The sequence below is a fragment of the Kwoniella pini genome, chromosome 1 (assembly GCF_000512605.2).
Source record: "Kwoniella pini CBS 10737 chromosome 1, complete sequence".
Taxonomy (NCBI): domain Eukaryota; kingdom Fungi; phylum Basidiomycota; class Tremellomycetes; order Tremellales; family Cryptococcaceae; genus Kwoniella; species Kwoniella pini.
In genome coordinates, this window is record NC_091716.1 from 1021186 (window position 1) to 1033550 (window position 12365).

Sequence of the window (12365 nt, forward strand, 5' to 3'; positions counted from 1 at the left end):
CTCATCATTATTGGGTTTGCTTAGAATTATATGTGCATCTTTTAAAAAATTCACCTGTATCTTCCTCAGTGTCATATATAGCGATGCATGATATAATCATACATAGTGTACTCACCTGTATCTTCCTCGGTGTCTTATATAGCGATGGGGAAGATACAAGATGATAGAGATGGAAAGTTTCGTTATAACTATGTAGCGTCAGTACTATATTACGTAATTTCCACACATCTGCTCGACCAGATGGCGCCTAGACCACTCACTAATAGTTACAGAGTATGCATGAGACTCAGCAGTCGTGCGGCCATATATATACGTTCCTGAGTCCCCATAATACGAACAGCTATCCTACGTGGATGAGCTGATAGCCCGTTTAAACGCTTTCTCCTCTCGGCCGACTTGACGATCACCTATAGCTAGCCAACGAGCCTCTTCTTCTCTTCGGAGCCTCAAACATACTTCAAGGAGTGCAGGCCAATATGCATCGTGATCATATGGAATCTGCCATCATCGAAAAGCATGAGCTCAGAACCCGCCGTGTGCCGGTAAGACGATATACTCACATCAAGATCACCTCCTGCTTCTTGAAGAAGCTGGGACGCATCTACATCTCCATCTTTAACAATCTCCTGACCTTTACCTGATCCAAATTTTACCTTCTTTTTAGTTGCCGGGTCTACGAACGGCCAGACAAGATTAATGAGCGTCTTGAAAACCCAAGGTATATCCTGGAATGAGCTAAGACCGAGTGTCTCGGGATAAAAATTCGAAAGGATGTGGTTTGTCGCTTTCATTACCTGTCCTATATCTGTTAGATGTTTTACCATGTCACCCTGGAAATCAACTAACAGATAATGGCGTCGCTGGTCCTTGCTTCTTTCCGTGCCAATTGAACACAACAAACGTGTTTCTACACAAATGATCAGTAAGGAGCGATTTGAGAGGTTTCCTACAAAACTCACGTGACACCAGCACCCATCAGATCTTTCGCTCTTTCCAGCATGTATACCTGTAAAGTCGAGTATTTAGCTTGAACTGGTGAGGCACAATGAATGAAGCAAGTCTCACTAAAGGATGCGAACGGCCTGAAAACCCATCTAGCACCTCCTGATTGTCGTAAGGGAGGTAACTTCTATTAGGGAAGAAATAAAGTATTGGTTGTCCCTTTGTCGAGAAACCTAAAGCAATGTTTTTACCTGTCTTTGACTGAGGAAAAGCGATCAGAGTTCATGCTACTACACCACTTGAGAGGGCGGTTCTGACATACCTCGGGGGCACACGCTGCCGCCATACGTTCTACGTTCTCGACATCCTCCGTCCTCCTCCATACTAAGCAGTTTTCCAATCGAGTAATAGTTGCGGGAAGATCGTCCTTCGTTCCTGCGTTCTCAGATTAGCTGCACGCGGCGACGCTCGGAATCGAGGATTCTACGCTTACCTACTAGAAATCTGGCATAAATTAGTAAATTCTTCCTCTCAGTCACACTTTTGGGGTCTCATCGTTTGAGCGATCAAAGAAAGCTCACCTCACAAGGGTCTCTCTGGACTGAAATGCCCAATATCAGCATGCCCTAGTCAATGTAGCCATGAAGAGATCTCACCAGAAACATCATCTCCCTATTGCTTAAGGGAACCCGTTCCTCCGCATGTTCTCTGATTGGCAAAGTAAAATCTTGCGCTCCAAAATGGTCGATCAGACTTTGAATCTTCGATGCTTGATCCGCTGACAGCTCTGGCTTGATAATTGGTTTGACATCGGCTGGAGGGGTGAAGAGGTCGGAGAAAGACAGTGTCGAAGCCATGGCTTAGGAATAAGACGTCTTAGAGAGCCGAGTAACAATGGAGAAATGTCATTCAAGCCTTCCACACTATATGTACTCGGCGATAACAGCATCGATGTTCAACATTACCGTTATAAACTGTTCTGGATCATCAAACATGCTGAATTCTGCGACAGACCATATACAAAATAAAGCAAAAACAAGTTGACACGTGCCCGGCAGGCACCGATCGATGCTGGTCAGGAGCTTGTCTCGAGCCTAACGATAAGACTGTCGATGAGGCGTGCTTACATAACGAAGCAAAGGAATCGGATGAATTTATACGCGCCTCCCTTATAAATGGGGATTGATAGAAAGTTCCAGTCCTTCCCAGTCCTTCCTAGCACATAGACAGTTGCGAACCCATTCTCAACATCGCCGTTCTCGACTTTGCATGCTTTTAACTTTCACTTCTTATTTGCATTCGTTTCTGCTATCTTTTCCTTTTTATTTTTCAAACACAAAAGAGTCAAGGAGCTTAACTCATAGACTTATATATCTGTATTACTTTTCATTTCTACTTCATTTGTGAGTCTATGTATAACCCAGAGCTATAGGTTCTTTTACCGAGTATTAGTGCTGAATCTTTCTTGTTGAACAATTCAGACACCTATATTAAAAATGTCTGGCCAAGCTGAGACCTTCGGTTTCCAAGCCGAGATTTCCCAACTTCTCGACTTGATCATCAACACTTTCTACTCAAACAAAGAAATCTTCTTGCGAGAATTGATTTCTAACTGTTCCGATGCTCTCGATAAAATCAGATATGCCGCTCTTACCGACCCATCTCAACTCGATACTGAGAAGGACCTTTACATCCGAATTATCCCCAACAAGGAGGAAGGTACCCTCACCATCCGAGATACTGGTATTGGTATGACCAAAGCTGATCTCGTTAACAACCTTGGTACTATCGCCAAATCCGGTACAAAGGCTTTCATGGAAGCTCTTTCCTCTGGTGCTGATATCAGTATGATTGGTATGTAACAACAGTCATTTATCCTTGAGACTAAACATGCTGACTTACTTCGCCTCTTAGGTCAATTCGGTGTTGGTTTCTACTCTTCTTACCTTGTTGCCGAGAAGGTACAAGTAACCACCAAACACAACGATGACGAACAATACATTTGGGAGTCTGCTGCCGGTGGAACTTTCACCATCACTGAAGATGTTGACGGACCCCGACTTGGTCGAGGTACATCCATGAAACTCTTCATCAAGGAAGACCTCAAAGAATACCTTGAAGAGAAGAGAATCCGAGAGATCGTTAAGAAACACGTAAGTTTCCCTCTCCCGCTATCATGGCACTTATGCTGACGCAATCATTTAGTCCGAATTCATTTCTTACCCAATCCAACTCGTCGTCACCAAGGAGACCGAGAAGGAAGTAGAGGAGGATGAGGAAGTCAAGGAAGGCGAAAACAAGATCGAGGAAGTTGAGGACGAGGATTCCGCAAAGAAGACCAAGAAAACCAAGAAGGTCAAGGAGACCACCACCGAGAACGAGGAGTTGAACAAGCAAAAGCCTATCTGGACCAGGTGAGTTGACGTCTTTGGCGACGCATTGACGATCCAAGCTGACGGATCTTTCTGCAGAAACCCCTCCGAGGTCACCCAAGAGGAATACGCTTCATTCTACAAATCCATCTCCAACGATTGGGAAGACCACCTTGCTGTCAAGCACTTCTCTGTTGAAGGTCAACTTGAATTCAAGGCCATGCTTTTCATCCCTAAACGAGCACCATTCGACCTCTTCGAGACGAAGAAGAAGAGACACAACATCAAGCTTTACGTTAGACGAGTGTTCATCTCCGAGGACAACGAAGATCTCATCCCTGAATACCTCAACTTCATGGTTGGTCTCGTCGACTCTGAAGATCTTCCTCTTAACATCTCCAGAGAAACCCTTCAACAAAACAAGATCCTCAAGGTCATCAAGAAGAACCTCGTCAAAAAGGCTCTTGACCTTATCTCTGAAGTAGCCGAGGACAAGGAGAACTTTGATAAATTCTACACTGCCTTCTCCAAGAATTTGAAACTTGGTATCCACGAAGATGCCACCAACCGAAGCAAGATTGCTGAATTCCTTCGATTCCACTCCACCAAATCCGTTGACGAACAAACTTCCTTCAAGGACTACATCACCCGAATGCCTGAGGTACAAAAATCTATCTACTACCTCACCGGTGAATCACTTGAAGCCGTCAAGGACTCGCCTTTCCTTGAAGTTCTCAAGAAGAAGGGCTTCGAGGTCTTGCTCCTCGTTGACCCTATCGATGAATACGCCGTTACTCAACTCAAAGAGTTTGACGGTAAGAAACTCGTTTGTGTCTCCAAGGAAGGTCTTGAACTCGAAGAAACCCCCGAGGAGAAGGAGTCTAGAGAGAAGGAAGCTAAGGACTTCGAAGGTCTCTGCAGTGCCATCAAGGAGAACCTCGGTGACAAGGTCGAGAAGGTCATCGTATCTAACAGAATCACTGACTCACCATGTGTTCTTGTCACCGGTCAATTCGGTTGGTCTTCCAACATGGAGAGAATCATGAAGGCTCAAGCCCTCCGAGACTCTTCCATGTCCTCATACATGGCTTCGAAAAAGACCATGGAACTTAACCCAACCCACCCTATCATCAAAGAACTCAAGACCCGAGTTGCTGAAGACAAATCCGACAAGACCGTTCGAGACCTCACCTACTTGCTTTTCGAGACTGCTCTCCTCACTTCCGGTTTCACTCTCACCGCTCCTCAAGATTTCGCTTCTCGGATCAACCGAATGATCGCTCTTGGTCTCTCTATCGATGCTGACGCCGAGCCAACACCTGCAGCCTCTGCTGACGCTGATGTACCCGCTCTCGAAGAGGCTGGTGGATCTATGGAAGAAGTTGATTAAGCGCAATCAATAAAGGGGTAACTGGTAGAAAAGAAGTAGTGTATACAATAATATAGCATGTTTCAATCTGACTTCGGTTCTTATTATTTATTCGTAGCATTCAATGCATATGGATCATCTCAAATTCTAGTTTCTACGTTACAATCGTTGATGTGGTACGATCCAGACAATTTAAGAATTATTTCGGAATAGTCTGCTAAAAGAACTGGTACGTTTGGATTGATTTGGAGGCTGCAAAGTCGCCACTTCTTTCGGAGGAAGTACAGGCGGAGCTGCTGCAGGGAAAGGAGGTGTTGAATTCGGTATTGGACTACTGCTTGGGCTTGCAACATATTTGAGATGTTCTCTTCTTCCAGGTTTTAGATCTGGCAATTCAATTGAGGAAAGGTAAATAGCTATGTTGGGTGGAGGAGTCCATGTCTGCTGTTTGCTGGACATAGAATTAGAGGGGGTTAGCTTCCTGTTCGGATGATACGTAATTAGCTTTTACCGAATTCAAGTGAATGAGATGGAATCACTTTGGAACTTCATCATCTAATTTGATTACTTTTGGCCCTGATTTTGCGCTTGAAGATGAAGTTGATACTGGTTTATCCGCTTCTTCCTCTATCACATACTGTTTCATCTCTGACATGCCTTCACGATGACGAAATCTATCAACAGAGGATATCAGTGTGACATATTAACTGATGGGGGGATTTGGAATATACCTGGTTACACCTAAAGAAACCTCCAATGCCCTCTGAACAGCTTCGGCTGTCCTTGTCCGTATAACGATAAAAAGTACGTGAGGGTCCTACGCCTTGGGCGTCAGTCGAGTAGCGCGAGAGATGAAAGCAGACTTGCCTCTAAAAGATTGATCGCGCGAGCGATGTGATCATCCAAATTACTAGTCATTGACACGACAATCTCGTTTGGGTTTTCCTTCAAAGTCTTTTTCAGCACGAGATCTGAATACTAAGAAATTCGCACGCTTACCGGCTCAAAATCATCTTCACTTATTACCCGTACTGGTCTAGTTGGTACCGGCGGTACATCTATCTCATTCAGCAAAGGGGCTTTACCGTCTTTGACCAATTTGCTGCTGCTTGAAGCGGATCTTGAGGGAGCATTTCGGTCACTTGCGGCATCAAGCAGGCATAATAAGCTACGGTCAGCCGATTGAGTTGGTTGCCATTAGCTTGAATCCCGTCTTAACATTTAGTGAGACACCTACCTGGCTACTAATAGGGTTTCGAGACCTCGTTGATCCTTGATTTCGGTTGGAAATCGTTCAATATTATAGTGCAGTATTTGCAAACGAGCTGGACCTTTACTGCTAGAATCGCGGGCTCTATTAGGGCGATCAGTGAGTGCACTGATTCGAATATATTCAACACAGCTTACAAACATATCTCTACTCTTGGGTCCGGTTTACGATCAAGAGAGCAGATATAGTCTTTCCCGTATACCTCACGTGTCCATCGGTATTTGTTACTGGCAAGATGATCGGTTATCCGTGAGCTGGGAACATTGTGAGATCTCACAGGCTAAGACTCACCCTTCAAATTCAAATGTCCACTCCTGCAATTGCAAAATTAATTCGAAATTTCCGGATCGTGTTAATGGCATGAGAACTCACAAAGTTTCTGCGCAAAGACAAGTTGGCATAACAATACTGAGCTCCGATCCATCTACCAGATTTGTCGTTTCTTCACTTACATACGTCCAGTATATTCAAAAGGCACATCCTCGTCAGGCCCATGTAATTGCAATCTTCGCTTCTTAGCTTTTTCCATCTCGTATCCGGCAGATGCCAGATGAGCTCCAGTCAGTACATCTATGCAACGATTCAGAGCTTAGCAGGAAGCGATTATGATTTTTCTCCAGATATTATACATACCATAGATTTCAGACGAGTAAGTTTCGTCATCCCTTTTGATCTTTACTCGAGCGTATCTGGATTCTGATTTAGCTGTTCCCGGCCCATACGATTCGATCAATTTCACAACTGATGGGTTGTTCTTAGTTGGGGTGAGAGTCAGAGTATAGCAATTGGCGTCTCTCAGCGCCATTTCGTGTTCTACAAAGCCGAAGGTGTGCTTGTAGGTTATTGAGAAGTGGTTATAGTCATTTTCATGAATTGCATTAATCTGGCACAGCATGTAGTTTCAACAACAACAAAACGGACACCCTCCACTTGCTATATATAAATATTACGTAAATCAAAGAAGACAAAGGGCGTCGTGACGTAATAATTGTGCTTTGACTGGATAAACAACAATTAGATTGAAAAAAAGTGATCGACGGGGAGGAACAATGCAGTAGTAATCTACTCGTACCATCTTCTGAAACACGACCAGACACGGCACCAATCTAATCAAGAGCCACTGCCAGTCATATTCATCTTCATCTGGGTAGCCTCAGATCGTTTTTAGATCGCTTCACAGCGACAGACTATCTTTCATCTCAACATTCATCTGGCAGTGCATCAGCGGCGACTCTACACCTCAAGCCAAAGCCACTCGCTGGCATGGCTGATTTATCCCAGCATACCAATTACACAGCAGCCTACTCCGGTCTACTCGACAATTTTTACTTGACCGTCGCGATAGCTGGTGCATGCTTAGTTGGATATGAGATAGAAGTTCACATTCCTAGACGCAGGGGCAAAGATGGGCGGTTTCAGCGGATACCGGTTCGACTGTACCATGCAGCGCAGAGAACTTGGAACGGGCTTAGAGGAAGGAACGCTAAACATCGCAATAGACAGGATGGAGGACCTAGTGATCAAGTCAGGTCAAATGACACCGCAGAGGATCGAGCTAGAAGTACACTGGGCGATAGAGAGAGCTGGGAGTTTGGATAGTGGGTCTTTACAGAATTGATGGTCCTTAAAACCAAGCTGAAACAATGTCGTACCTTCAGCATCTTTCAGCCAAAGGCTTGGGCAGTGTAAGTCTCTCAACGACGAGGACGGGCGCTAATAGGTAGTAACCCTTCGCCGCCTGTACCGCGTTGGCCATTGATGTGGATAGTATCATCTTTGAGCGTTCGCGAGCGAGATATGCCTGAAAAATGCGGTCTCGACCTGACTTTGCACGCGAGGTTTTTGAGGGGTGCTTGTGAGTCCAAAATCCTCAAGAGCAGCGGTATCAATTGACCTGAAATAATCGTAGTCTTTTACACTCTTCTACAGACCATCGTCATTCTTCCGTGAGTATTTGTATCTTGAGCCCAGCTGATCTTCGTCTAGTATTCTTATGCCGCTACATATCATCTACTCTCCCAGCGATATAGCCCGGACATCCATGCTCCGAGCATCTGTTTCCTCACTTGTCAAGTCTTCTGGTTCGAGGTGGCTATGGGTGCACGCGTTGCTGATATGGTGGATTACGATAACCTGGACTGCTACTGTACTTTGGATCACATGGGGCGCCCTTGCATATCGACGAAGACAGATCAAAGCCTTAGCTGCGAAAGTATCTGCTGAACGACAAGCAAAGCGGGACATGACTCGTGGTGAAGAGGGTGAAGATACGGCTTCGACGATGAACGAACCGAAAGGTATCAAGCGCTACAGGACACTCATGGTCACGAATATACCTCCTGACAGTGCGTTTTCCCTGTCTAGATCGAGCTGATCATGATTTCTAGTGCGAGACGAGCATATCCTGAGAGATTACTTTGACTACTACCTGCAACGGCATCACTCACGAAAGCGTTCACCAGACCAGCCACGACCGCAGCTGAATAAACCTAGGCTGTCTTTGAACGGAGTTGAATTGCACAGGCATGAGTGGACTACTGAGGGCAGTGAGATCGATGAAGTCATACTGGTTCGCAAACTCAACACGATCGCTAGCTTGCGAGACCGACGCCAGGATGTATTGCGAAAACTTGAAATCGTGAGGAATCGTAGATGCTCTGGCGTATTGGCTGATATCCGGATGTAGGCCCATGTCAACCTTGCTAAACGGGTTCTCAAGGCCGCCGCGAGTCACAAAAAGACGATGAAAGGCGCCCAGGTGATATCTGAAAAAGCTGTCGACGCTCCGGTGCGCTCAGGTGCTACCAAAGCAGAGCGCTTGTCTCGACTAGTGCAGGCACTTGAGCCGTTTCTGAGCGACAGTGAATCGGCGACTGAACCGGGCACGACCGTATGGGATGTGAGTTGTTATACTTGAGAGCAGAGCTGACCAATCAGGCGCTCCACTCCATTCCCCGTGAATTAATCGATCCGTACCAATCTCTCACCCATCTCACGTCACTTTTCCGCGACCAGAATGCCCCTCTGATCGACTATCTGACTACAAAATTGAGCTACCTTACGATGCTTCTTGACGAGAGTCGTTCACGGCCATTGTCTGATTTCTCCCCTTCGTCAGCGGCTTTTATCACTTTCAAAGATGCTAGAACTGCACGTTTGGCCGCAAAGATCTTGGATAGCCACCCTAAACGATCACTCGCATGTCACGCTGTAGCAGCACCAGACTGGACAGATATCCTGTGGCACCGGCTTGGGAAAACAACTTATCGATCAGAGTTCGTCAGGGGATGGGTTGTGTACTTGGGAGTTTGGGCTTTCACATTGGCCTGGGTGAGTACACATAGTTGTAGAGTCTTAGCTGATGATTAGATTTTCCCTGTATCCCTGCTATGCGCGCTGGCGTCTTTGACGAATATTGCTGGGTTTATCAAACCCCTTCAAGCCTTCCTGAACGCTCATCCCAAAGCAGCATCTGCGATCACTTCGTTGGCCCCTGTCATCTTAGTAGCTCTTCTCACCATCGCGATCTGCCCTATCTTGCTTGTGATAGCAAACAAAGCCGAAACAATCGTCACTCGATTGGGCATACACAACTCGGTTCTTGAGAGGTTCTGGAAATTCCGTGAGTCGAGTGTCATAATTAACCTCGTCGCGGGCTGACGTAAATCTCGTAGTAATGGTCAATGGCGTGGTCTTCTTTGCAGTAAGTCATGACGAGAGAGGGGCGAAGCTGATTGGGTAGATTGGACAATCGGCCATTGAGGCGTATCTCACCGCCTTTCAGAACAAGAACTTCGACCCATTGCCGATCATCGCTTCGGCTTTTGTGAGTGCTCGAGATCGGAGTCACGCTGATAATGACTAGCCCACGGCCGCCCCATACTTTGCCTCCTACATCCTCCTGCAAACGGCGATACAACCATTCTTTGAAATATTCCGGTTCGGAGTGAGTGATTTGACAGATCGGGCAAAGCTGATAAACAGCTTCCGACGATTGTGTACGTATTTGGGACCAGGGTGTCGGTCATACCAAGACAAAGGTCTTCTCGGACAGAACAGTAAGTCGTACCGGTGACATCGACATGCTGACCCGTTCCAGTCCCACATTCAGTCATTTCTCTCAAGTTCCGCAACAACGTAAGTGTCGTCAAGGCAGGGATTTAGCTGATCGGATAGTGCTCGGTGGCGCGATCATGCATCTGTTCATGCTCTTGAAGTAAGTTCTTTTTGAGGAGCCGCTGGAGCATAGATAGCTGACAGGTGTCTCAGCCCTTTGGTGATCCCATTCAGTGAGTCGATCCCCAGGTTGACATTCGCTGAAATTCTGCAGCTCTGGTATACTACGGCGCATGCTATGGTGAGTCTTGGTGATGTCGTGCTCAGCTGACAAGCAGTCGTCTGGAAACGACAATTCACTTATGTTTATGGACGACTTTATGAGACAAATGGGAAACGTACCAGTATCCGAGTTTTGCGTTACAGTCTCGATGCTTTGGCACGTGAGTGAATCTGGCCCAAGATACGGAAATCAAGCTGAGGTGTCAGTACAGTGGGACAATTTGTGCTTTTCGCCTTCTTCATCCTGAGTCAGTCGATCAAACAAATTACACGCAAACCTCTAAGCTGACCCCCGAATATTAGACAAGGCGAAAGGTCATGCAATAGCTACTGGGATACTCTTCGCTTTAACCTTGATAGCCAAACTGATGTAAGTGATTTGGAAGATGGTCATCGCTGACATCGATGGCAGAATTACCCGTGCACTGAAGAGTCGGTTCAAGAGGTGAGCCGCCTTATGCAAGTTTTGAGCTGACAACGTAGTCTTGATATTCAGGAAGCAGATATACTCTGCCCTCCAGTCGTGGTATCAACAGACGTAGGGGAAATTGTGGAGGAAGAAGAGGATGATGACTCAGCTTCCGCCGATTGGGACAACAATGATACAGGCAATGTCTTCGAGAATAACAACAAGAGTAGCCGCTTCCATACCCTTCGCAGAAGTGTTGGACGATGGGCAGGTAGCTGGAAGAAGGCGAGTTCAAGTCATAAGCCCATTCCATTCGATCACGTTTTGTTTTCCACGCTGGACTCCAAGATATCTTTCGATCCTCCCGGCAGTCAAGATGTCAGAGCCGACTCCGCGGAAGGTATTCAAGGACCGGATCAAGTAGCAGAAGCGCAGCAGATTGTGATGCCTCATCATGGTTATCAAGCATGGGAGGACATCCCACCTTATCGCCGCTCACGGGGTTACGATGACCAACCGACCTATACGGACGACTATGATGACTTCTTGTGGCTTCCAAGAGACCCCTTATCGACCTTGGATCTGGACGATACTGTAGAGATGCGTGTCACCCTGACAACGACTGCTGGTGGTTCAGGTCAAATCAACGAAAACCCATCGACTACAGGATGCAGCGAGATGACGGCGCGCAAGTCGGAACAGGATACTTGGCAAGATGTTATGGCTGATCGTGAGGAAGAACGCGCAACTTCACCTGGCGCCGATAGCGAAACGAGGCTCATGTCGACCCCTTCACGTATCGGCAGTGAAATCAATGATACCTTTTCTGGCTCACATCTGTTCCGCCGACATACGCATAAAGCTGCGACAGCATGGTCCGAAGTTTTCCGCCGTCCACGAGCTAGCTCAGCTAACTCGGACCCTGCAATAAGTCTGGAACCCCTCAATGCAACATGTGGACAAAGTTCTTCAATTCCTCTGAATCTAGGTGGCGAGACCGAATCCCCCACGATGGCACGAGTGTCGACCCCTAGTGCTCTTTCAGTCCGACAAGATTCCGAACCGAATGCTGAGGAAACCCTTAGCCCTGTCGAAACTCCGAGTGGCACTCATATATCGTTTGCAGCGACATTGGGCAGATCCCCTAGTGGAAGAAGACCTACAAGATTACCATCTCATAGTAGTAACCGTAGTGATGACCCCATCAATTCCCCTACGAAAATGCGAAACCGATCGCTCGGTCATCTGTCTCCGCAGAGCAACCGAACCGCAAGTGCCATGTCGGCGCAACAGCAATTACTGTGGGAAGAGGTCATGAGAGAAGAGAATTTGGCACGTAACGAGGCGATCAAAGAGGAGAGGGCGGAGATGGAAAAGGAGAAGGAGGAGGTGATCAAGGAGAAGGAGAAGGACAAGTCGAGAAAGGCTAGCGTGAGCGGAAGCTTGGACGGTGGTATACGAAGAAGGTTGACTCGAGGCAACAGCGAAGGATCGAGACCACGATTAGAACGTACGGGAGGATCGGAGCAGTCCAGGACTGGCAGTGTAGCATTAGTAGACACACCATTGAGTGTGGAACATACATAACTAGAACATTTTTATTGTACATCTGATTATATGACGAATGATTTATGCAGATATGCCATTTGATGCTGGGTATATAGC

The 12365-nt window shown here is 46.6% G+C and overlaps 5 protein-coding genes across 5 annotated transcripts; 3 read left to right on the plus strand and 2 right to left on the minus strand.

Annotated features, from left to right (window-relative positions):
- Nucleotides 1-345: 345 nt before the first annotated feature.
- On the minus strand, nucleotides 346-1799 carry I206_100396 (uncharacterized protein; the record flags this gene model as incomplete). Its single annotated transcript, XM_019152703.1, has 9 exons — nucleotides 346-498; nucleotides 561-794; nucleotides 847-907; nucleotides 960-1006; nucleotides 1066-1203; nucleotides 1265-1377; nucleotides 1436-1446; nucleotides 1524-1543; nucleotides 1599-1799. 9 exons carry the CDS (start codon nucleotides 1797-1799, stop codon nucleotides 346-348), a joined length of 978 nt encoding a protein of 325 aa, XP_019014841.1.
- Nucleotides 1800-2438: 639 nt separating this feature from the next.
- On the plus strand, nucleotides 2439-4704 carry I206_100397 (uncharacterized protein; the record flags this gene model as incomplete). Its single annotated transcript, XM_019152702.1, has 4 exons — nucleotides 2439-2796; nucleotides 2857-3095; nucleotides 3148-3356; nucleotides 3414-4704. The coding sequence occupies 4 exons, from the start codon at nucleotides 2439-2441 to the stop codon at nucleotides 4702-4704; spliced, it is 2097 nt and encodes a 698-aa protein (XP_019014840.1).
- A 171-nt stretch (nucleotides 4705-4875) lies between these two features.
- Nucleotides 4876-6758, minus strand: I206_100398 (uncharacterized protein; the record flags this gene model as incomplete). Its single annotated transcript, XM_070202185.1, has 11 exons — nucleotides 4876-5164; nucleotides 5223-5357; nucleotides 5415-5500; nucleotides 5551-5628; nucleotides 5683-5851; nucleotides 5921-6037; nucleotides 6091-6180; nucleotides 6245-6267; nucleotides 6326-6332; nucleotides 6406-6523; nucleotides 6587-6758. 11 exons carry the CDS (start codon nucleotides 6756-6758, stop codon nucleotides 4876-4878), a joined length of 1284 nt encoding a protein of 427 aa, XP_070058286.1.
- A 458-nt stretch (nucleotides 6759-7216) lies between these two features.
- Nucleotides 7217-7642, plus strand: I206_100399 (uncharacterized protein; the record flags this gene model as incomplete). Its single annotated transcript, XM_070202186.1, has 2 exons — nucleotides 7217-7551; nucleotides 7612-7642. The coding sequence occupies 2 exons, from the start codon at nucleotides 7217-7219 to the stop codon at nucleotides 7640-7642; spliced, it is 366 nt and encodes a 121-aa protein (XP_070058287.1).
- Nucleotides 7643-7750: 108 nt separating this feature from the next.
- I206_100400 (uncharacterized protein) lies at nucleotides 7751-12287 on the plus strand (the record flags this gene model as incomplete). Its single annotated transcript, XM_070202187.1, has 15 exons — nucleotides 7751-7808; nucleotides 7863-7899; nucleotides 7976-8298; nucleotides 8341-8591; nucleotides 8640-8852; nucleotides 9323-9575; nucleotides 9628-9656; nucleotides 9819-9899; nucleotides 9970-10169; nucleotides 10223-10310; nucleotides 10436-10452; nucleotides 10504-10539; nucleotides 10595-10661; nucleotides 10704-10736; nucleotides 10788-12287. 15 exons carry the CDS (start codon nucleotides 7751-7753, stop codon nucleotides 12285-12287), a joined length of 3186 nt encoding a protein of 1061 aa, XP_070058288.1.
- Nucleotides 12288-12365: the final 78 nt, after the last annotated feature.